General features: G+C 33.2%; 1 protein-coding gene across 1 annotated transcript in view; it reads right to left on the bottom strand.

Moving 5' to 3' along the window:
* The window catches only part of CTNND2 (catenin delta 2), a 912,708-nt gene that overhangs the window by 435,068 nt on the left and 454,968 nt on the right, over nt 1-22,672 (bottom strand). The window contains exon 7 of the mRNA XM_027869022.1: nt 6,632-6,817. Coding sequence (XP_027724823.1) covers nt 6,632-6,817 — 186 coding nt within the window. The remainder of the gene's footprint in view (nt 1-6,631; nt 6,818-22,672) is intronic.

Raw genomic sequence — 22,672 nt, 5'->3', positions numbered from 1 at the left:
ATTCAATGATGTACTCAATTGTTTCTCTAGTCCCTATACAAAACCGGCATTTATTATTAATTGTATTTTCCTTTATCATATATCCACAACGACTTTAAAGTATATAGGTATATAAAGTATAAGGTATATAAAGTATAAGAATAGCCATAGAAGTGATTTTTCATTTTTGGAGTTTTGACCATATTATAAATTGTCTATATTCATTAATGTTCCTCCTAACTTTTCCTTGGAATACAGATATCTTTTTATTGGCAGCTTTGGAGTGGTACATATTACACTGCATTGATATTATGTCAAAGCGTTCCAATGTAAGGTGGATTCCAATTAAAAAGCCTTCAATAGTTCTATTTTGCAATACTAACTGAATGTGATCAGTCCTGTAACACACTTATTTATTCTTTATTCATACTGTGTACACTGAGAGGTTCCCCACTCCCAACAAAGATATTAACTGAGTGTTTTCATTAGGTTTCATTTAACATTGATATGTTAATTTCCCTCAACCTCAGAAAGGCATTTATCCATTTGCAATGAAGCTTCTATAAATTCTTTGTTGTGTGACTCCATCCATTATAGCATACTTCTGGCTAACCAGGTATATCAAATCTCTATATCAAAACCATTATTATGCATCACTAAAGATCTTTGCAATACCAGTAGAATGTGGAGTTGTATCTCAGAGATGGTGAGTAGATAGCTTATCATCACATTTTAGGTTAAATCTGTGTCCAGTATAAATTAGTATTCTGCTGAACACAGTCAGGAAAACTACTGAGGATGAAAGGGAAGCTCTGAAATGATTTCTCTGTAATATATATTGTTTGGGATTTAATAGTTCTATAGAAATTTTATGTATAAAACAAACAAAAATTTATTCGGTTAATAAATACCCCAAATCTGTAGTTAAGATAAATGAAGAACTGGATTTTAAAGCTAATTTTTTTAAATGAATCAACTTGTTTTTGTATTTTTAATTGTGAAACCAATTACTGAAAGTGTCTGGAGGGTTACATCATTCATTCCATTCTATGGACCAGATAAGTCTCAAATTGCAAGTAAGTTGCTTTGTGAAAGGCAGATATTTATCTTAAACTATCTTTTATTTTTGTATTGTTTTAAATTAATCTTTTGATTAGTCAACATGATTTCAAGGAAATATTTGTTATTTTAATTCCCCCCAGTTGTAAACTAAATACCATTTCATGGTGAACTTGGTAGTATAACCACAAATAAATACTATTCTTATTAGAAGTTCTGAATGTTGTCAACAGTCTACCTAGAAGCTGAAGTCTCCATGGAAGTTATAGTTAAAATCATTCAATATAATATTATGAAAAACTACATGTTTGTGAACACCAAAAGGGTCACATGTAAGCATGTATTTTTTATATTTAATATTTCAGAAAGAAGAAATTTAGGATATTGCCATTTGTCTATAAGGGAATACTCCTAATACATAAAAGCTAACAGGCAGATTAAAAAGAATTTGTGGAGCTGAACCAATAGAACTTAGAATTTGAATAATGTTCCAATACAACTAACTCATGTTTACATATAAGTGGAATTGGTATTGATACTATTACCATCCATATAACTTTGAAAATTTCAATTTATAAAGTATCTTTTTTGTACTAAATAGTATGCACCTTAGATGATGGGTACTTGAAAGTCTTAACGTTATGCAGATATCTTTTTGCCCTCGTATATTTATATATGTATACACAACAAAAAAGTAATTCTTGCTAGTTTCTTTTCATTTGCTCTGCTTTATGTTATTAAGTTTTCATTTACTTTTAAAAACAGCTCTTGAAAAAAGTTTTAAATCAATCAGTAAATTATGAGGAAAATGCAGAATTTTTATGAGGTGATTAGTCAATGTCACAATTTAGTTTATGGAATTTGTTCATATTAAGTAGATTTATCCCATTTCACACTAATACAAACCGAGTGTCTTGGTCAGCAGTTATTAACAACACCAGAAGCAACGATACTTATTCAGTCCTACTCATTTTGTTATTGGAAGATTAATTGACTAAAGTTATTGAGTTCTAGAAGTATACCTTATATAAGCACTTTAGAGTTTATCTAGCTTCAGTTGAGAAGTACGTCTTTTTCTTTCTCTCCCCCATACATATCCATTAACTTGACATACAATATTATGCATTATCACTAATGAAAGTTATTCCTATTAAACTATAGATGTTGTAACACCATGGCATTTAATTGTATGAAACAAAAAATCATAATCATGTGAGCCAATCATTAAAGAATAATCTCCAGTACTTATAACTCATGGATTCCACTTTGGACTATCTGATACCTGAATAGAAAAATCACCAAGATGTATGCTTCATTTTTTAAAAAATATTTATCTGAGCTAATAATTCATGGGCTCAAAGAATTTACAGCTGGTGCAGAAACCTTAATAGGTCATCTAATCCAGCCTTCTAGAACCAGCAAGTTTAAGTGAGTCACAAACTCACTATATCATAAGAATCACATATAGCAGAACCAGGACAAATGCCTAGATCTTCTAACTCCAAATACGTTTACTCAAGGAATCTGAAATTCTTTTTTTATGAGAAAATTTTCAATGAATGAAGGTGAGTTTTTGTGTTTATTTATTATCATTTCAAGAATTACTATTATTTTTTAATGAAAGTCACACAGAAACAGTAATTTGATTAATGATATCAGAAATATTTTGAAATTCTATTCTATTTCTTCAAATCTAATGTTATAAATAAATTCTTATTATAATTTTGAATTTTTGAATTACTGCACATGTCCCGATCACCTAGAATGGTGGAACCAGCTTCTGAAAGAATAGATTTTGCATTCCCCTGTGGGTAGGAGTAACTTCTTTCAATTGGCTGCGTAGCCAAAATATCTTTTCATACACACACACACACACACACACACATACACAGACACAGACACAGACACACACAGACACACAGACCCACACACACACACCCCTCCCAGAGGGGGGCATTTTCTTTTCTTTCCATGGTGTCTTGAGAGGGTGAAAGTCCAAGTCTACCCACAACATTGGTGCCAGGAATTGAGTTGGCGAGGGGAAATTTTAGGCCCTGTGGCATTGAAAAATGGGCTTGGCCTTTCTCTTCGGTCTGTTTCATTTGTCCTTTCTTTCAGTTCTGGCACAGGTGGTAGAATCTCCACTGGACCTGGAATCAAGCCATGTGACCTTGGAGCCAAGATTCAAGGTTGGTTTGCAGCCAGCTAGGCCTAGGAATGTCTGAGACTCAAGCCCAAGGTGGGAGTCTTTGGATCTGGAAGTTGCGAATGTGTTATGTAGGAAATGAGCTAAATTGTAAACTTATTCCCGTTTCCTAGAGACTGAGGTGGTGCATGGAGGGGATTATATACCCAGGTATTGGGGGGATGTTTGTAAATTTACTCTTGTTATTTATTCCATTGAAGTAAGCATTCCTTTGTAAAAACTAATTCAAGAAAATGATTAAATGCGTCAGGGGTACAAAGGATGCCTATGACAATTGTGGGACACCATCATTGTGGGCTAGAGCCAGAGAATGGTGGTAGAGAGGTGAAATGTAGAACACTCAGCTTCCAGGCAGTGGCTGCCAGGGTTATCACTGTGAAACATCCTATTGACTTCCTCAAACACTTAATGTCTCTACTACTTGTTTGGCACTTTGTTATCTTACTTTGTAGCCCTCAGGTTTTGGACTGTTTTGTTTTTGTTTTAATGTGTCTACTTTGTGTCAGACTCAATTAAAATCTCTGTTAGGTTAGTGACACAGGATACTATTTTTATATCTTTGTGTTCTCCACTGCCACCTTGTACAAGGAGTCAACTTCGTATGCAGGATTCAACTAGCAAATTATCAATGCTTTACTTGACTATAAGCAAACCTATAATAATCTTTCGTGGAAGATAGTACTTTCATTTTTCCTTTAAATAACTTTAAAACTTAATTTGCAGTGACTGAAATTTAATATTAGACAAAATGATCTTGACATTTGAGAATATGTATGGATAACATGGAAGCTTTTTGCATACCAGATTGATTTTCGGAAGCCTACTAGATCAGTTCTTAACTTTTCATCCTAATCTTCAAAACATCTCTCAAATAAAACCACTTTAATCACCTAAACTAATTCATTACTTCTCAGTTCTTTTAAAGATGAGCTCCTTAATAGGGTTGTTTTTTTTTAAGGTCACTTTTCTTACTAGTCTGTTTGTTTCCTTCCCCACCCCTTCACCCCTCACCTTGTAGTTTCACTCATGTTGTTCTTCCTGCCTAGAATTTGTGGGGATGGGACCAAGGGTTCTCCTTTCAGCCAATCCAAATTCTATATTGCTTTCATGCCCAGACACTGTGAAATCCTTTAAAAAGTCTAAGCATATACAGGTAAACTATATAACATATTGCTTGATAGTTTCTTATAAATCAGTGTCATAGTTCCAAAACATTAGAAATATTTTCTCATTTTTTCAGACATATACATATTATTTTCCCAACTAAATCTAGTGATTGTGCTTACTCCTTTCTTTGGATTTCTCACAGTGCCTAGAACAAAGCAAAGGAACTAGTAGATATTCTAAAAATACTCGTTGCATTGAATTAGCTAGAACTGGTTAGTTAGCTGAGAGTTAATTGGCTTAGGAGTCACTTTAGTTAGGCACTCTTGTTCCTTAACTCCAGATTCCAGAGAAAAATCAGGAGACTCTTGGGTTTGTAGGATGGGATTAACCTATGACCACTTTGATTCAGTAATGTTTTTGAGAGATCTAGCAAGCCCCTAGGCAAGCAATTCTGTATTTCTAAAAGAATAATGACTGACACTGAAGAAGTGCTGAAGGTAGGAATCCAATGTTATTTCTAGATTACATCAATACTTCAACTGGTGAGAGGAGGGTGGATGTCTAGATTGGATCAGAAATTTAGTTGGGAAGAGGGTGGATGTATTTATAATCTGCAAGTTTCCTGAATCCAAACCATTTGGGGGTAGTTCAGAGTCACTCCAAATTACCAGAGAAAGACTGTGGAAAAGTCTTGAAAAAAGGTAATGACATGATCCTAGCAGTTTCTCACTTCCATTAACCAGCACATATATGTAAGAAGACATTTTGATATGTTTGTGAAATGCAATATAAAAAATAGATGCTTTTCTACTGACCTTCCAAAGAAGGGATAAAATTTTAAAAGTAAAATTAAATTTACTTTTGTTATTTTAATAATGATAATATAAAGCTAAATATAGTCTTGATAATATCCAACATTCCATTAAATTCCTTGGAAATTATAAACTATAAGGATATGCATGTCAGTTCATAGTCACCAATTATTACTGAAAGTCAATTCTGGAAGTTAATAGGATATAGTGGGTTTTTTGTTTGTTTGTTTAAAAGAAGCAAGTACTAAAGGAAAATAAAGCTTTATTAATCAAGATCAAAAAGTGTAGTTTTTAAACATGACCCATAGTTGGCTATATTAGGGCAGAAAGTGACAGAAAATAATTATTAATTTATATAGAAACCTTAGATTATTAATAATTATAACTAGCATTTACACCGTCAAACTTGAAGATGAATAATTAGTATTTTATCATTTTCTTTTTATTATACAAAAAGATATTGAATTGTAAATTTCCAAAAATCAAATATATATGCTGTTTTTACTTGACAATGAAAAACATATAATTGATAGCACAATGCAGTTTAGCAAAAATACCATATATCACTTAGTAATAAATCAGAATTATTATTTTTTTTCCCTACTCTGTAGCACTCTGGGTTGTTTAGCTCTAGATACTAATATTAGTATATCCTAGGTTATAAGATCTCTCCATAGCAATATGCAGCATTAAATAATTTTTAAATGAACACAAACATTAAACATATAATCAAAATTTGATAAACATTAGAAAATATGTCATATTAACATGTGTTAAAGTACATTTTAGCTTAATAATTTTTCCCCTAACCCCACCACTGGCACACTTGAACCTGAGAAGTGAACCAAACAAATTTTTCAATGCATATCATGATATAAGACACTCATTTTTAATGTGTATCATGTGATCTGAATGTGTGCACATTTGTTAATATAAAGCAAATAAAGTTCTTCCCTTTAGCTACACAAATTTATTATGTTTAAATATAGGCCTACAACTTTGAAACGTACTATAAACAAAGTATATGTGTTCTTCCAGAAATAAAGAGTAGCTTATAAAAAAGTGAAAGCAATATGTTTTATAGCATTGCATTTTAATTTTACTCTCAAGAAATAGCCATATCTAACAAATAAATTATTAACAAGAATAAAAAGATCAACACTTTAAGTTAACTTAATGTCAAAATACACTTGAACATAATGCTACTGACCTCATAGCTAGATATCTAATTGCTTAATTGTGCCTGATGTATTGAATTCCTATTATGGCTCTCTTGTTACCACTGAGTGTGGTTGAATAATGGTAGACTTTGATACACACACTCACGTATAGAACTTTCTGTGTGTGTGTGTGTGTGTGTGTGTGTGTGTGTGTTTACCAACTGTATGAATTTAGGCACCTAACATGAAAATAAATAACAACCAAAAGAATCCTATTTGAAAGAGTCAACTTTAAAGTGAGTACATACCTGTGCTAGTGCGATAGGTGGCTGGCTGCAAAGGGTCCCCCTGACTCTGACTGAGACTCCGCATAGGGGGCTTCTGATACACTCTGTCTTCATATATGGGATCTATGTGGTGTTCTGGAGACTGTAGCGCCCTCAATTCAGAGCCAAGGTGGCTGTGTTGGCTGCTGTAAGATGCCCGAGACCCAGCTGCAAATGAACAAACAGAAAAATTAGAAAGGGAACACCACACAAACAAGACTGGTTTTTATCAAAGGCATATTTGAACATAATTTTGGGGTTTTATTTTTTTTTAAAGAAGAGAACTGTTGAAATGTGCAGAAAATAACATGAAATGACAGCAATGAGTCAAGCTAATCAGCTTATCGGCATCCCCCAGCTGCCTTACTCCTGATTTTCCCATAAGGAAGATAATATTCTAAGAGATAGATAGTTATTGTGCAAAACCAATAAAACCACTTTCTCACACTCTCACTAATGTAGCTGAAATCCTTACTAATGTAATTAATTAACAAAGGAGACAAAACAAAAGGGCAAAAACACATCCCTAATTGGGCTGGGTGTTTCCAACACAAAATTTACCACAAAAATCATTTGAGGTGCTATATAAATGTATTAATGACCAAAGCAAATCATCTCAATGCTTCTCTTGAAGACTGACGGAGCATTCTGCCTCATGACCATTTTCCCCTTGGACTGTGAATGAACCACAATACTAGGGCTTTCTATAGTCTAAATTCCTAGGGGATGAATACATTAAACAGATATTCAAGGAGAAAATGTTTTAAAGTAACAGAAAAGCTGAAAAATAAGAAAATTTTCTTTTGCTGCCACCTCAAAATCAAAGTACTAATTCTCAGTTTTCTGAAAAAAGAAAATGATGTATGATAACTTACTAATCCAATAATTATGAAGTAAAGTTTGCAAATCACTAGTCATTAAATGTTATTATTTTCATCACTTTCTTTCACAACACTGAAAAATGTACTCTGCCTTGTAATTATTCTGATATTATGACCTGGAAGTGTAAGACATGGATCATGCAAAGGCCTTGAAATTACAGACAGAGATTGATGGTACAATTAGGAAGCCTAATTCAAATTAAAAGTTAACAGGGTATGTGCTTTTAAGTGCTTGACTTAGTCATGAGAATTGAACAAATTCAACAAATTTACCATTCTTAAAAGTTGCTGAATGTTTGGGGAAAAGGAAAATAAATGACAGAGTAGGAAATTTATTTACCCGTTCTCTTTGTTAGTAATTCAATAAATTCCCATATAAATTATTCTCAGCTGAATTATATACCTAAAAATAATTGTTTTGCATAATTAGGTTCCTTGCACCTGGTTTATCAAGTGCCAAGATCAAGCTGAATATTAGTCTATTCACATGTTTGTTTGCTTGTTTTCATTTTTATGTTCTTGTCGGCACAGATGTGAATCCCCTGATTTGCCTTCAGTAAAGTCACTAATGCCAATTCATGTTAACTCTGAAGTTTATGACCAGGTTGTCAAGAATTGCAAAGATTGCTTCATTTGCAAGTATATGTGAAGGCAGCCATGATTATCCAGATGTTGAAAACAGCAATTTATTAAACATACCAAAAAGGTGTTCTCCAAGTCAAATTAAAGCATTATGTCATTATTGTCCATTTTGTTCAGAAATTAAAAAAAAAATACCGAGAAATGATGCAATAGCATTTGGATCTTTTAAAGCAGTATCTGTGTTAAAATCAACTTGTTTAATCATTTATCTGTCACATATACACACATTCATTTGGCTCCAGGAAGTAAGCCTTCAGAACCATTAGTTGACAATTGCAGAAAAGGAACATGAATTTAAGGTAATGGTGCCACAGACAACTTTTCAAAGTATTGTCATTTAAATATAATAGGATAAAACTATTGCATATTTGAATAATATTATGCTGATTTTTCCCCTTTCAGTGGTGCACTAATTTAAGGAAACACACACACACACACACATATATATATACACACATATACATGTATATATATAAATTGGCCACATATACACATACATATATGTGTAGTGCAAAGCATCTTGTAACATATAATAAAATAGCATTATTTTAATTTAGTTGTTTAGTTACTGCTGATGATTAAGTCTGAATTTTTGATATATATGTATGTCAATAAAGGAGGGAGAGAGGAAAAAAAGAGAGGCCAAGAGTTTCTTCATATGTATAGGACATATAGGACAAAACCAGTCTTTTTAAAATTTATCTATTCTATCCTCTCTAACTCTAGAATGAAAGTAATCCATTTCAAAAAGATGTCTTTAATCTTCAGTTAAAGATTTGCAAGAAAAATTCTTCCACAATTTCCCTTGGTAACGCAATAGAAAAGATCACTGTATGACCTAAGTGTTTGATGATTCATGGAAACTAGTTTTCTTGAAAAGGAGCTTTCTTTAACCAATGCATTCATTGATCCTTGTCCTTCATTTTTAATTAATAGTTATGTATCATATAATGTTTAATCCTTATTCAATGAAATTTATTAGGAACCATCATTAGAAAAAATACTGAAACCCCAAATTATTCTGTTAGAAATTTTGATTATTTGAAAATTGAGAGTTTTCATTATGGATCATACTATTGGTCACATAAATTAATGCATCATCAAGCTGAAACCTGACAGTATACCATAATAATAGAAACTTTTTATACATAATATGGTTAGGGGCTTCTGGCAAAAATGATTGCCTGAAAAGCGCTCTCATTTACTTACACCAATAAAATACTGTAGTTCCAAACAGATAAAATAATGATTGGGAAATCCAATAAGAAATTATAATGAGTAAATTCTCCTATAGCAGAACTGCACGAGAGATTATATACCAGGTCAGGGTAATTGAAAAAGGGGGTAAAAGCCAGCACCTACACAGGGAAATAAGATTCTAGCCTACCAGCAATGTAGTCAAAAGACTTGTGACACCTGCCTATGGTAACAAGAGCAGATGACTCACCTGAAAAAGCACCAGGGTGATCAGAAAGACACAGGTGGCTGAAGTGGTGGCTAAAGTAGTGATGAACTGCTCACAAAGAGAACCCAAGCCCAAGGTTTTGATGTCTTCAAATACTTTCTTCTAAGAAGAGACCAGGGCCCTGAACTTCAAAGTGTGTGTGTGTGTGTGTGTGTGTGTGTGTCTAAACTAACCCTGAGAGGTAAAAAACTAGTGCAGGAACCCAAGGGACCTGGAAAAGACCATAGCAGATCTTAAATTGTATTATAAATTAGCAATCATCAAAACTAATTGGTACTGACTAAGAAACAGAGTGGTGGATCAGTGGAATAGGTTAGGTACACAAGACACACTAGTCAATGATTACAATAATCTACTATTTGATAAATCCAAAGACTCCAGATTCTGGGATAACAACTCACTATTTGCCAAAAACTGTCAGGAAAACTGGAAAATAGTATGGCAGAAACTAGGCATAGACCAACATCTTACAACATATACCAAAATAAAGTCAAAATGGGTACACAATTTAGATATAAAGGCTGATACTATAACAAAACTAGGAGAGCAAGGAATAGTTTACCTGTCAGATTTATGAAGAATGGAAGAATTTATGGCCAAAAAAGAGAGAAAAATTTGAAATACAAAATGAATACTTTTGATTACATTTAATTGTACAGTTTTTGCACAAACAAAGCCAATGAACCCAAGATTAGGAGGGAAGCAGAAAACGGGGAAAGAATTGTTACAATCTGTGTCTCTGATAAGGACATCATTTCTAAAATATATAAAGAACTAAGTCATATTTATAAGAGTACAAGTCATTCCCCAATTGATAAATCGTCAAAGGCTATGAACAGGCAGTTTTCAGATGAAGAAATTAAAGCTATCTATAGTCATATTAAAAATGCTCTAAATCACTATTGATTAGAGAAATGCAAATCAAAACCACTCTGAGGTACCACATTATACCTATCAGACTGACTAACATGATAAAATAAGAAAATAATGAATGCTGGAGAAGATGTGGGATAATTGGAACACTAATGTATTGTTGGTAGAGTTGTGAACTGATCCAACCATTCTGGAGAGCAATTTGGAACTATGCCCAAAGGGCTATAAAACTGTGAATACTCTTTGACCCAGCAATACCACTTCTAAGTCTGTATCCCAAAGAGATCATAACAAATGGGAAAAGGACCCATGTGTACAAAAATATTTATAGCAGCTCTTTTTGTGGTGGCAAACAATTGGAAATTGAGGGGATGCCCATTAATTGTGAAATGGCTGGACAAGCTGTGGTATATGAATGTAATGGAATACTATTGTGCTATGAGAAATGATGATCAAGCAGACTTTAGAAAAACCTGGAGAGGCTTACATGAACCGATGCTGAGTGAAATGGCAGAACCAGAAGAACACTGTACACAGTAATGGCCATATTGTGTGATGACTAACTTTGACAGATTCATCTCCTCTCAGCAATGGAAGGATCTAAGTCAACTTCAAAAGAGTCATGATGGAAAATGTTGTCCACATCCAGAAAAAGAATGATAGAGTCTGAATGTAGATTGAAGCATATTATTTGCTCTCTCTTTCTTTTTTGTTTTGTTTGTTCTTTCTCATGGTTCCTCCCACTGGTTTTAATTCTTCTTTATAACATGACTAATGTGAAAATAGATTTAATATGAATGTATATGTTGAGCCTATATCAATTTACATGCCATCTTGGGGTGAGGGTAGGGGAGAGATGAGGAGAAAATTTGGAACTCAAAATTTTATGGAAGTGAATGGTGAAAATGAAAAATAAATATATAAATTTATTATTTTAAAAAAGAAAGGAAGCAAAATATTAAGAAAAAAATGAAATAAAAAGCTATGGAGGAAGAAATAGAAGGTAGATAAGTGTCCTAGAAGATAGTGTGATAGTTCTAGAAGATATTAATCAATAAATGAACTCCCTAAAAGTAGAATAGACTAAACAGAAATCACTGACTCTACAAGACAGCAAGAAATACTAGAGCAAAATCAAAAGACTGAATAAAGAAAACAAGGAAATGTAAAGACACCTGATATAAAAAAACAAGCAACCTGGAAAACAGGGCAATGAGAAATGATTTAAAAATCATTGGTCTTCCTGAAAAACATAATTAAAAAAAGACCAGACCCCATATTTTAAGAAATCATAATGGAAAAATATACTGAGGTGTTAGAATCAGAGGACAAAGTATAGCTACAAAGAATCCACCATCATCCTGTAAAATGAACCCCAAAAGAAAAGTCTGTCCTGAAGGTCTGAAAAGAGGAAATAGAAGGGAAGGTAAAAGGAATACACTAGTATAGAAATGAGGAAGAAGGGGGTAGAATTTGCTGTTTTTCAAAATTAGCTTCCTTGAGAATATACAACAAACATAGACCTCAATCTTACCTGAAATGGACAAAAATTTGCTGAATACACCCACAAACACACACACACACACACACACACACACACACACACACAATTAGAGTAGAGAATAAGAGAATATGGGAAAAATCCTTAAAAGGGAAGATAATATTGTGGAGGAAACAGTTAGAAGCAAAACAGACTTTCAGATCTTAAAGGAAGGATTAAAAGCAAAAGCAAAAGATAAAAGAGCTAGAATTTAAGATTTCTCCATTAATTTGGGAATGTCTGAACCAATTATGGTATTTGGATGCAATGGGTTTTTATTGCTGGACTTATAATGGAATATTAGTGTAAGAAATGACAAAGGAGAATCTTTGGGAGTATGAACTGACAGTAAAGAGAAAAGAACCAAAATAACTTATAAAAACATAGCAACATTGTAAAGAAAAATAACTTTGAAAGACTTAAGAACACTAATCAATACAATAATCAGTCATATTTCTACAGGAGGTAAACTGGGGAATTATAACTGTCTTTCAAGCACTTGAAAGGCTATCTGGTGGGAGAGATATTTATCCTGTTTGACCCATAAGAGCAATGTGAAGAAATTTTAAAGAGGAAAATAAGGGGGAGGGGAAGCAACCTCCTAATAATTAGAACTATCAAGAAAGTAGAATGAGTTGTGTTGGGAGAAGTAGGTCCCCCTCACTGGAGGTCTCCAAGCAAAGGTTAGATGAACAACTTGTCTGATATATTAGAGTTGAAATTATTTTGTTGTTGTTTTGTGGGTTGGATTATTGCTGTTGAGATGACTTCCAACTCCAAAATTCTATGATTCTGTAAAAAGAAAACTTTTGAAATCATGTATCTAATAGGACTGAACTAATTATACCAACAATATAAAGATGTCTTCACACCAGTAGAGCAATGATTTCTATGAGTGCAGAATCATCTAATATTAGATATGGAAAAGGCCTGAAAGATTAAATCTAATCTAGCCCTTCATTTTAAAAATGAAGTAATGCTGAGAGAGGTTAAATGACTTGTTTAATCCAGTAAGTGATGGTTATTTTGTCATCTCAAAATGTATGTCCTTAGGCATCTCACACTCAATACATTAAAACTAGAACTGAGTTTTCTTTCCCTCCAAACTCCATTCTTGATCTAAGTTTTATATTAAGGGCATCAAACTTCTTGTCACTCAGGCTGACTACCTTGGTTAGTGTCATCCTAAACTCCTCACTCTCAGTAACTCAACATGTCCAATGCAATGACAAATCTCATTTTTACCTTGAATAGATGACAGATAGATGGATGATGGATAATAAATAGATAGATAGATAGATAGATAGGTAGAGATATACACACATATCTCTTTCAGTCCACTCACATCTAGACTATCATAATTAATTTTCAATTGATCTCCCTGCCTCATATTTGCCTCTACTCCAATTCATCCTCCACTCAGCTGACAAAATGATTTCTTTAAAGTGGCTTCATATTGCCCCCAAGATTTCTGAGAGCTCTTTCAAACTTGCCCCTTTCTACCTTTCCAGTTTTCTTGTACTTTATTCCCCTCCACGCACAAGCATTCCATTTGTTGCAAATACAATATTCTATCTCTGTCTCTGCACCACTGGTTTTCTCCCTCTTCACCTCTGTCTCTGAGTTTCCCTGGCTTCCTTCACAACTCTGATTAAATTCTACCCTATGGAGGAGTCCTTTAGCAGTCCCCCAAGCTGTAACTATCTTCCCCTCTGAGCTTCATGTTTGTCTGCCTCATTAGAATGGAAGCCCTGTGAAGACAATGATGTACATCAGCATCATTATAATCAGCATGCAATTTTAGAGTGTTGTCTGAGGACACTGAAAGATTATATGACTTTTCCAAAGTTTGAGTCAGATCCAAGACTTAAACTCAGGTAGTTCTGACTTGACTGAAAGCAACAGTCTACCAAGCTGCTTTTCTTTGATCAACATTGATACAATCAAAATAGCGAAACCCAACAAATCTACTTTAATTGGGTTTTTGGGTAGTGGAGATACAGTCTTGAGCACAAGAAAAGTATCATCTTAGTACTCTATGTCTAGAGCTGCAAAAGACTTCAAAAATCATCTAGGACATCTAATCCATCTACTCCATCTAGTCCATTTTCCAAATAAGGAAACTGTATCCCAAGGATGTTAAGTGACTTGCTTAATTTCACATATAACTGGTAAACAGTAGCAGCAGGATTTGAAATGAGGTTCTCTTATTCTGGGATACCACACCACACTTTCTCTTCCTAGTCTTCTCTTATTTTGATATTTTTTTCAAAAGACAGTTTAACTGAAAATGAAACATATACCCACTAGAGAAAATATTCTCATTAAAGGTTCAGGGTAAGGTAGCCCAGAGAACATATTGTGGTTAAATTTATCCTCCTTACTTATGACTGCTTCACAAAGAAAGTGGTATTTCCACTAAAAGGAGCTGATAATGATCTTTAAATCTGTTGGCAAGCTTGAGACCTCTTTGAAATCAGATTTCCTAAACAATGTTCAGAAAAGAGATTGGTGTAACAGGAAATTATTCTAATCACCACAAGTCTTTTATTGACTTTCATAAGCATTGACTTCTTGGTATTTTCCACGTGTAGGAAAAAGAAAGGGAAATTGTTTTTACTTTAAAGATCTATAATATTGTTGGTGTTGGTATTTACTAGACAGAAGAAAATTGTACCTTCTCTATAACTTAGTAGATGCCCTCTGAAAACTATTGAAAAAAAAAGTCATCACCTCTTGGCAAACCTGAGGGAAAAAACACTTAGTTCATCATAAGGCCCCATTTGAGCCATTTTTTGACTTAGTATGACTTACAAGAATTTGCACTATCCTAGCCTCCAATAACCCACAGATGTGTGCATACTACAACAAAGCAGTGGCACAGGATAGAGGTGATCATAATGATTGACCAAAAAAAAAGGATGATATTGATCATAAATTAGTCTTAGTCAGGTATGAGGAAACTAATGAAATTTAAATTGTATCATTAAACATGCTAGTTTTCCTCCTATATTTTATAATACTACTTGAAATCATTCAGTTATTTCCAGTCAAGAAGTAGCTAGAACTCACTATAGACCAAAGATGGGAACAAAGCATGAATTTTGTGATAAATTATGATGAATAAAAACATTTCATATATATGTTAAGAAACTGGTCAGAAACAGACCTAGTTAACATTACACCAAGGGGGTGAGTTAATAGATGTTCTGGTACTTGAGACACACAGCCTTGCAATCTACTTAGCTATTTCTGTATATGTCTAATGTCCTTGACTGTATGATAATAAGCTCTTTGAGAGCCAAGATGTTTTCTTATTGATTTTTGCCTCTACCACTTTGCCTAGAAAGTGCTTTACACAAGTAAACACTCAATAGATATGTGTTGAGTGAATGGATGCATTAAGGGATGCATGAATGAGTGGAAGACTAAAGATATATATTCTATTTAAGCCACAGATAATATATTCTTAAGCAAAATTGCTGTTTGCCATGGACTACCTTACTGGATTAATACAATAATATCACTTATCAGAGAAAAGTATTTTTTTTAAAGGGCAACACAACCTCAAGGTATTTGTATTCCTAATCTGTATGGAATTGTGACTTCTATTAATAATGTTAAGAACTATTATTCACTTTTATTTAATGTTTTTAAGATTTTCAGTGCACTAAGTTTTCTTACATCACTACCTCTAATTGGAGGAGAAAAGGCTACTGCATTCTCAGTCTGTTATTTCATAACTCATTCAGATGTATTAATAGTGACAACATAGAAGTTTGGAAATTTATCATTTGTACAAAACTACATTAGTTTGTACTTTAATAGAATTAAAAATAGTTTTAAATATGGTTAAAGAGTAAAAGGTACAAAGACATGAGGAAGTTCCTTGTTTGATTTTTTTGAACTTTTAAAATTTCTTTCAGGTGAACATGTTTGCAAGCTCTCTGGCTTTGAAAGAGCTAAAAGCACGATCACTTCGAAGTGTTTCAGTAATGATTGTTAGTCCACTTAATTAATCACATACGTCTTATTAAAATTCAAACTTTGAGGAACATTGATTTGGCTTGGTTTTTGCTGTCCTTCTCTTCTTTTTCAGTTGGCTGGATACATGGCTTCTGAAGAAATAGTTTGGCATTCTTTTTTGATATCCTAAACAACTATACTCAACACATTTTGGGGGTTGTATAAAATACAAAAAAATATAAATTATATATAATCAAAGAATACTGGATATTTTAGCCCTGTTAAAGATAATTTTACAGATGAGGAAACTGAGGCCTCCATGCCTAACATTGCTAAACACACTTCTAACAGCCCAATTTAATGATTAAAACAATTTGGACATCCCATAATGTTAATTTGAACCAATCCTCATCACTGTGTTCAATAGTTCATTTAATCTTAAAATTAGGAAAATATTCCTTCAAATGGAAAGAGATCTGCTCATTAGTAAAATAATCAAGAGCAAAATAACTGCGATGGAATTAGAAATGTAAATGTAAAGACTTACTCAATGATTTCAAATTACCAACTTTTATATACACACACACACACACACACATATATATATATATGTATTTGTATTTTAAAGCCACAAAACATTCAAAATATAACCAGGGTTGTTTTCCCATGGACAATTATAAATGACGCTAGAATCATTGCCTATGTTTTCATGCTTCAACAGATCAGTTGCCTGTCCAATGTGGGTACTCTCTCATCAACACCCTTGTTCTAGCTACTTTACAGCTCACCTCTTCTGATGTTGATACAGCTCCTTACTACTAATACTACTTTTTGTGAATAGTTCTCCATTAGTTATATATGTTACTCTTTATTTATACCCAACATGCATCTCTCTATTACCCTTTGGGGATTCACAGTTTTAATTCTGTGGACATGATATTATTTCATGTTATCCTGCTAGATAGTATCACTAGAAAAATACTAGTATCAAATGGGCTCCTGTTTCAGGGAGAACCTTGGGATTATTAAAATAGTCACTTAATTTCCAAAGATAAGCCATTGCTTCTTCCTATTCAATTGTGGGCCTAGTTCAATGACTGATGACAATTTTTTTTCTGAAAGAATTTAGGATTTAATTGTCTGTATCTGTGATTTCATGAGTGAAGGAAATAGCCTTCAAATAAATCTCTTCTACCAATTCATGTTAGGAGATTTAGCTGAGGCCTATTAAGTGGCTTGCCAAGGGTCACACAGCCAGTATCTATAAAAGATGGAACTTGAAACAGTCTTTCTGAATCAGAGGCTAGAATTCTATCCATTATGGAAGGCTGTCTTTGAATGATTTGATAATATACAAGAATAAGGACATTTAGTGAAATCATAGTAAATGACCACAGCAATCTAGTAGGTGATAAACCCAAAGATCCAAGCTTTTGAAACAAAAATTCATTGTTTGACAAAAACTGCTGGGGAAATGGCAAAACAGTATGCAAGAAACTAAGTATAGACCAATGTCTCACACTGTATATCAAGATAAGATCAAAATGAGTACATGATTTACACGTAAAGGGTGATAACATAAGTAAATTAAGAGAGCATGGAATAATTTATCTGTCAGATTTATGGATAAAGGAAAAATTTAGGACCAAAGAAGATATAGAGAACATCACAAAATGAAAAATAGATAATTTTGATTATATAAAATTTAAGTTTTTGCATAAACAAAACCAATGCAACCAAAATTATAAGGAAAGCAGGAAGCTGGGATTTTTTTTTGCAACAAGTACCTCTGATAAAGGCCTCATTTCTCAAACATATAGAGAATTTGATCTAATTTATAAAATTGAAAGTCATTCCCCAATTGACAAATGATCAAAGGATATAAACAGGCAGTTTTTAAAGAAATCAAAGCTATCCATGGTTATATGAAAAATGCTCTAAATTGCTATTTATTAGAGAAATGCAAATTAAAACAACTTTTTGTTTCCATTTTTTGCTTTTTGGTGAGGCAATCAGGCTTAAGTGACTTGCCCAGGGTCACACAGCTAGTAAGTGTTAAGTGTCTGAGGCTGGATTTGAACTCAGGTCCTCCTGACTCCAAGGCCAGTGCTCTATCCACTGCACCACCTAGCTGCCCCAAAATTAAAACAATGTTGAGGTTCTACTGCACACCTATAAGATTGGCTAATATGACAAAGAAGGAAAATGTTAGATGTTGGAGAGGATATGGGAAAACTGGGACACTACTATACTCTTGGTGGAGTTGTGAACTGATCCAACCATTCTGGAAAACAATTTGTAACTATGTCCAATGGGCTATAAAACTGTGCATACCTTTTGATACACTTCCACTGCTAGGTCAATATCCCAAAAACATCCCCAAAAAGGGGGAAAATGACCTATTTATAGAAAAATATTTACAGCAGCTCTTTCTGTGGTGGCTAAGAACTGGAAATCAACAGGATGCCTATTAATTGGGGAATGGCTAAACAAGCTGTGGTATACATTTGTAATGGAATATTATTGTGCTACAGGAAATGACAAACAGGGTGATTTTAGAAAAACCTAGAATGACTTAGATGAACTGATGCATAGTGAAGTGAGCAGAACCAGGAGAATGTTGTACACAGTAACAATATTGTTTGATGAAGAACTGTGAATGATCTAGCTATTCTCAGCAATTCGATGATCTGAGACAATCCCAAAGGACTCAAGATGAAATCTACTATCTGCTGCAGAGAAAGAACTGATATTAATTGACTACAGACTGAAGCATGCTATTTTTCACTTTGTTTCTTAATTTTTTAAAAAATTTGAGTCTTGTACAAAATGACTAATGTGGACGTGTTTTACATAATTGCCTATTATAACCTATATCTGATTGCTTACCATCTCAGGGAGTGGAAAGGGGAGAAAAGAAGGTATAAAATTTGAAACTCAAAACTTTAAATAAAAATGTTTAAAAAATTGAAAAAAGATACTTAGTGAAGAATAGACATGGGCACTCCACATTGGCAGTAGTTAGTAACTCATCAATTGATGTGGTGGCATAAACTGAACGAATTAAAATTAATCTGATTATTCCTGATGAACAACTGGAAAAAAATGGAGGGAGCTGAGATCGCCTTCCCAAGGTCACACTATAATTTGTTGGCAGAATTAAGCAAATATCTTATGATTGTAGCTTCATAATCTTATTAATCAAAGATTGCTTAAACACCTTTGGAAGATAAAACTCAAGATAATACAGAGGCAAGATTCCAACACTCAATATTCATCTAATCTTTCCTTCCCTCCCTCCTTTTAGGATCTTAAATCAATTTAAGAAGGCTCAATTGTTCAAATGTAAAAGAATAATTTTCTTAGCCTGCTGTAATCCTGAGTTTTATTGGTTTCTTGTTTTATTTATTTTCTTATTTTCTTTATAAGTTTCTTATGGTTTCTTATTTTATTTATTGGTTTCTTGTATTATTCAAACTGTATCCATTTGGAAAGGTAGTAAATTTTTTTAAATAATAAGATTTTATTTTTCATGCATTCATGTTCATGTTTAGTCTATGTATAATATTATTTCATCACTCACTACATCCAATATAAAACCAGGGGCATTTTATATTCAATATATTTTATATAATTGCTACTACTAAATATTGTCTGTAACACATATTTACTACTCTCAAGCATTCTGTGAAGAAACAGTGGGAGGAAAGGAGAAATACGACTGAAGGCTAATAAGATAGGAGATAGAAGTCAGAGATAGTAGCAGATCAAATGCTACAAGCAAGTAGAGGAGATAATTCCTTTCATTTCTGAGATAAAGAACTATCTCTAGGAAAAAGAAAGGAAAAACAGTCAACTGTCCCCAGTATTAAGTAAACTAAAAGATAAAATCAGGGAATATAGTTTTTGTTTAATTGTACAAACAGGTTATTATCACTTCACAAAGGTGCTCAATTTTTGAAGATAATAGAAATTTTAACAGTATTATACCGCCTAGAATAAATACAACAGCTTTTGTTACAAATTGGCAGGCTGAACTTTTGCCTTACAATTTACACTAACTCAGGACTGTATTTCCTGCAATATGGTGACATCACTGAATAGCAGTGCCAGTCAACACCATATGTGGGTACTTAGTCTCTACTCTGAAAATTTTTGAATGAAACAATTTCGTGTCTGTGTTTGATCACAAAAGTTTGTTCTGATTGAAGTAAAAAAGTATATGCCAACAAAATAGAAATTCCAGGACGTAGGTGCCTATGTATTTGTATGATAATGAATATATTCTTACAAATATTTGCGTGTGTATATGTGTATATGTGTAGGTACTCACATACATATATCTTTGTATGGATACAATAGATACAAGATATATGTGAGAACAGCACAAAGTTTCTAAGCCCTGTTGTCACCATTTGTAAAACATATATATAATATTAATACCTCTTCTCTCACAGGAATATCTTGAGGAAAGCATAAATATTTTATAAATCTTAAAATGATATAGGTACTCAATGCATGTACAAATTATATATATTATCTATAGTATACATATATACACATGCATATAAGTATATATACACATCTATATTGCATACTCACATAGCCACATATCTGTACACATACACATGAAAGGCAATATGGAGTATAATAGAGATCACTTTTCAAAGTCAGAAAGACCTGGTTTTGTATCCCTTGTACATTCCAGGCATCTCTACAAGACTCTAATTTGTAGTGGCTGTAAATCTGAATTAGTAGAGGGAGTTTCCTTACCAAGTTACCCACCAATGAAACTGTAGGTCTAGTTCCTGTGTGTGTGTACTTCTATGTACACTGTACATATGTACATATATAAATGAATGTGCACACTTTCTTTTAGTGAATATAAATGTTTATTACATGAAGCTGAAATACATATTCAAACGTTCATTGAATCTGTGAACTCAGTACTGTTGATATTCCCTCTAACCATACATATTGAAATCCAAGTGTGCCCTCTCTTTAGGGTGTCTATCTCTTTCTGTCATTACATAAACTGCTGATATCATTTCAAGATCATATGTGTTTTCTTGATGTCTTTTCACATAGAAATCCTTGCAGAAAGATTATAATCACCATGTACCATTTCGTTACTCTTTGAGTCACATGAAACTGACTGTTCCAATCATGGTGCTCCATGATTTATAACTATATAGCACGCTGAGAAAATATTGCCACTTAGACTATGTACTTTGGTGGAAATAATCTTTGAATGCAGTTATTTCTCTGTGTTGTCCCTTCTATAAAATCTGAAAAGATTTTAATCTATGAATGGCTGAAACTTTATTTGAATATTGATAATTCACTTTTATGTAGTACTTTGAGGCTTGCAAAAATCACTTTGCTCACTTTACTGCAAGCATTAACATATTTTTCATAGATGAGAAAACTGAGCTTCTGAGAAGTTAAATAATTTCTCTATGATGACATCAGGTTCTAAGTGTCTAAGGTGGCATTTGCACCCAGGTTTTTCAACTCAAAATCTAGTACTTTTTTACTAGGTTACAATTGAACTTTGCTCCTCAGAATCAAATGCCTTTGTTATAGTCTACAGCCTAAATACAGTGGGATCTTATATTCTATGGAAAAATTATCTATGAAAGTGCTCTTTTCATATTTTCATGAAGGATATCCTCAATATCTCAATGTATTCACAGATGATTCGTATAAGAATAGGTAGATGACAGTATCACTTTGGTCATCTTTTTTGGCAATGGTATCATTTTTTAATTTTCCCGTTATTTTAGAATGTTCCCCACTTTGAAATATCTTCAAAATCAATTTTCTGAGCATGCTTGAAATTGTCACCTCTATCACTGTTTTCTTTTCTATATGTTTTTCATCTACTATAACTATTTTTTTCAAACAATCTTTTAAAATGTCATTGATACCTCCTCACATAATACTGAATTGGTAAGGGTCTCAAGGCGATAGTTGCATTACTCTGACTGATGAGAATAAATTTCCAAAGAAATGCCTGGAGGTCCATTTCGCTTCATATATATTTGTTTTCCTTCTACCAGTTACAAATGTTCTTGCAGTGATCTGGTATGTCTGGATTCTTAGACCAGCCACACTCCAAATGATTATTTCCCCCTAACTACTAACTGAAACTTTTCAAATTCTTCCTTCTTCCTCATGTTCTGCAAATGAGCTTGTGCTTTAAGTTGGTACTGATTTTGGTTGATATTCCTTTTCATTTGGCAAGGATAACAAGTTTTTCATAGCTAAGATTTCTGGGCTATTTCTGGCTCCTTGGGGCTAATGTTTGGCATAAACAAACAGGTCGTGCTGGAGCAGCTATAATGTATATAGTTACATCTTCCCATCTTTATGTCCTTTTTTCCAATTTTGAATTAATTTTAACTTTTATCCCTAACTAGTCAATTATCTGACTGCACACAGAGTGTTGATACTGAAATGACTACTAAATTGGTAACCAGTGATTTCTTTTCTGTTAAGACATAGTCTCTTTCGTTTTTAATGTGCGTGATTTTATTGTTTGTCACGTACAGCATTTTCTAACTCTTTTAAAAATGTATTCATAAATGTGAGGTTTCTCAGTAGTAGGCAGGGTTTTAGCCTTTTTCATTTCTTGATCCCAAAGCATATTTTCT

The sequence above is a fragment of the Vombatus ursinus genome, unplaced genomic scaffold (assembly GCF_900497805.2).
Source record: "Vombatus ursinus unplaced genomic scaffold, bare-nosed wombat genome assembly UNPS02014791.1, whole genome shotgun sequence".
NCBI classification, from domain to species: domain Eukaryota; kingdom Metazoa; phylum Chordata; class Mammalia; order Diprotodontia; family Vombatidae; genus Vombatus; species Vombatus ursinus.
Note: the sequence above shows the minus strand (reverse complement) of the source record. Positions and strands in the feature narration are given on the sequence as shown.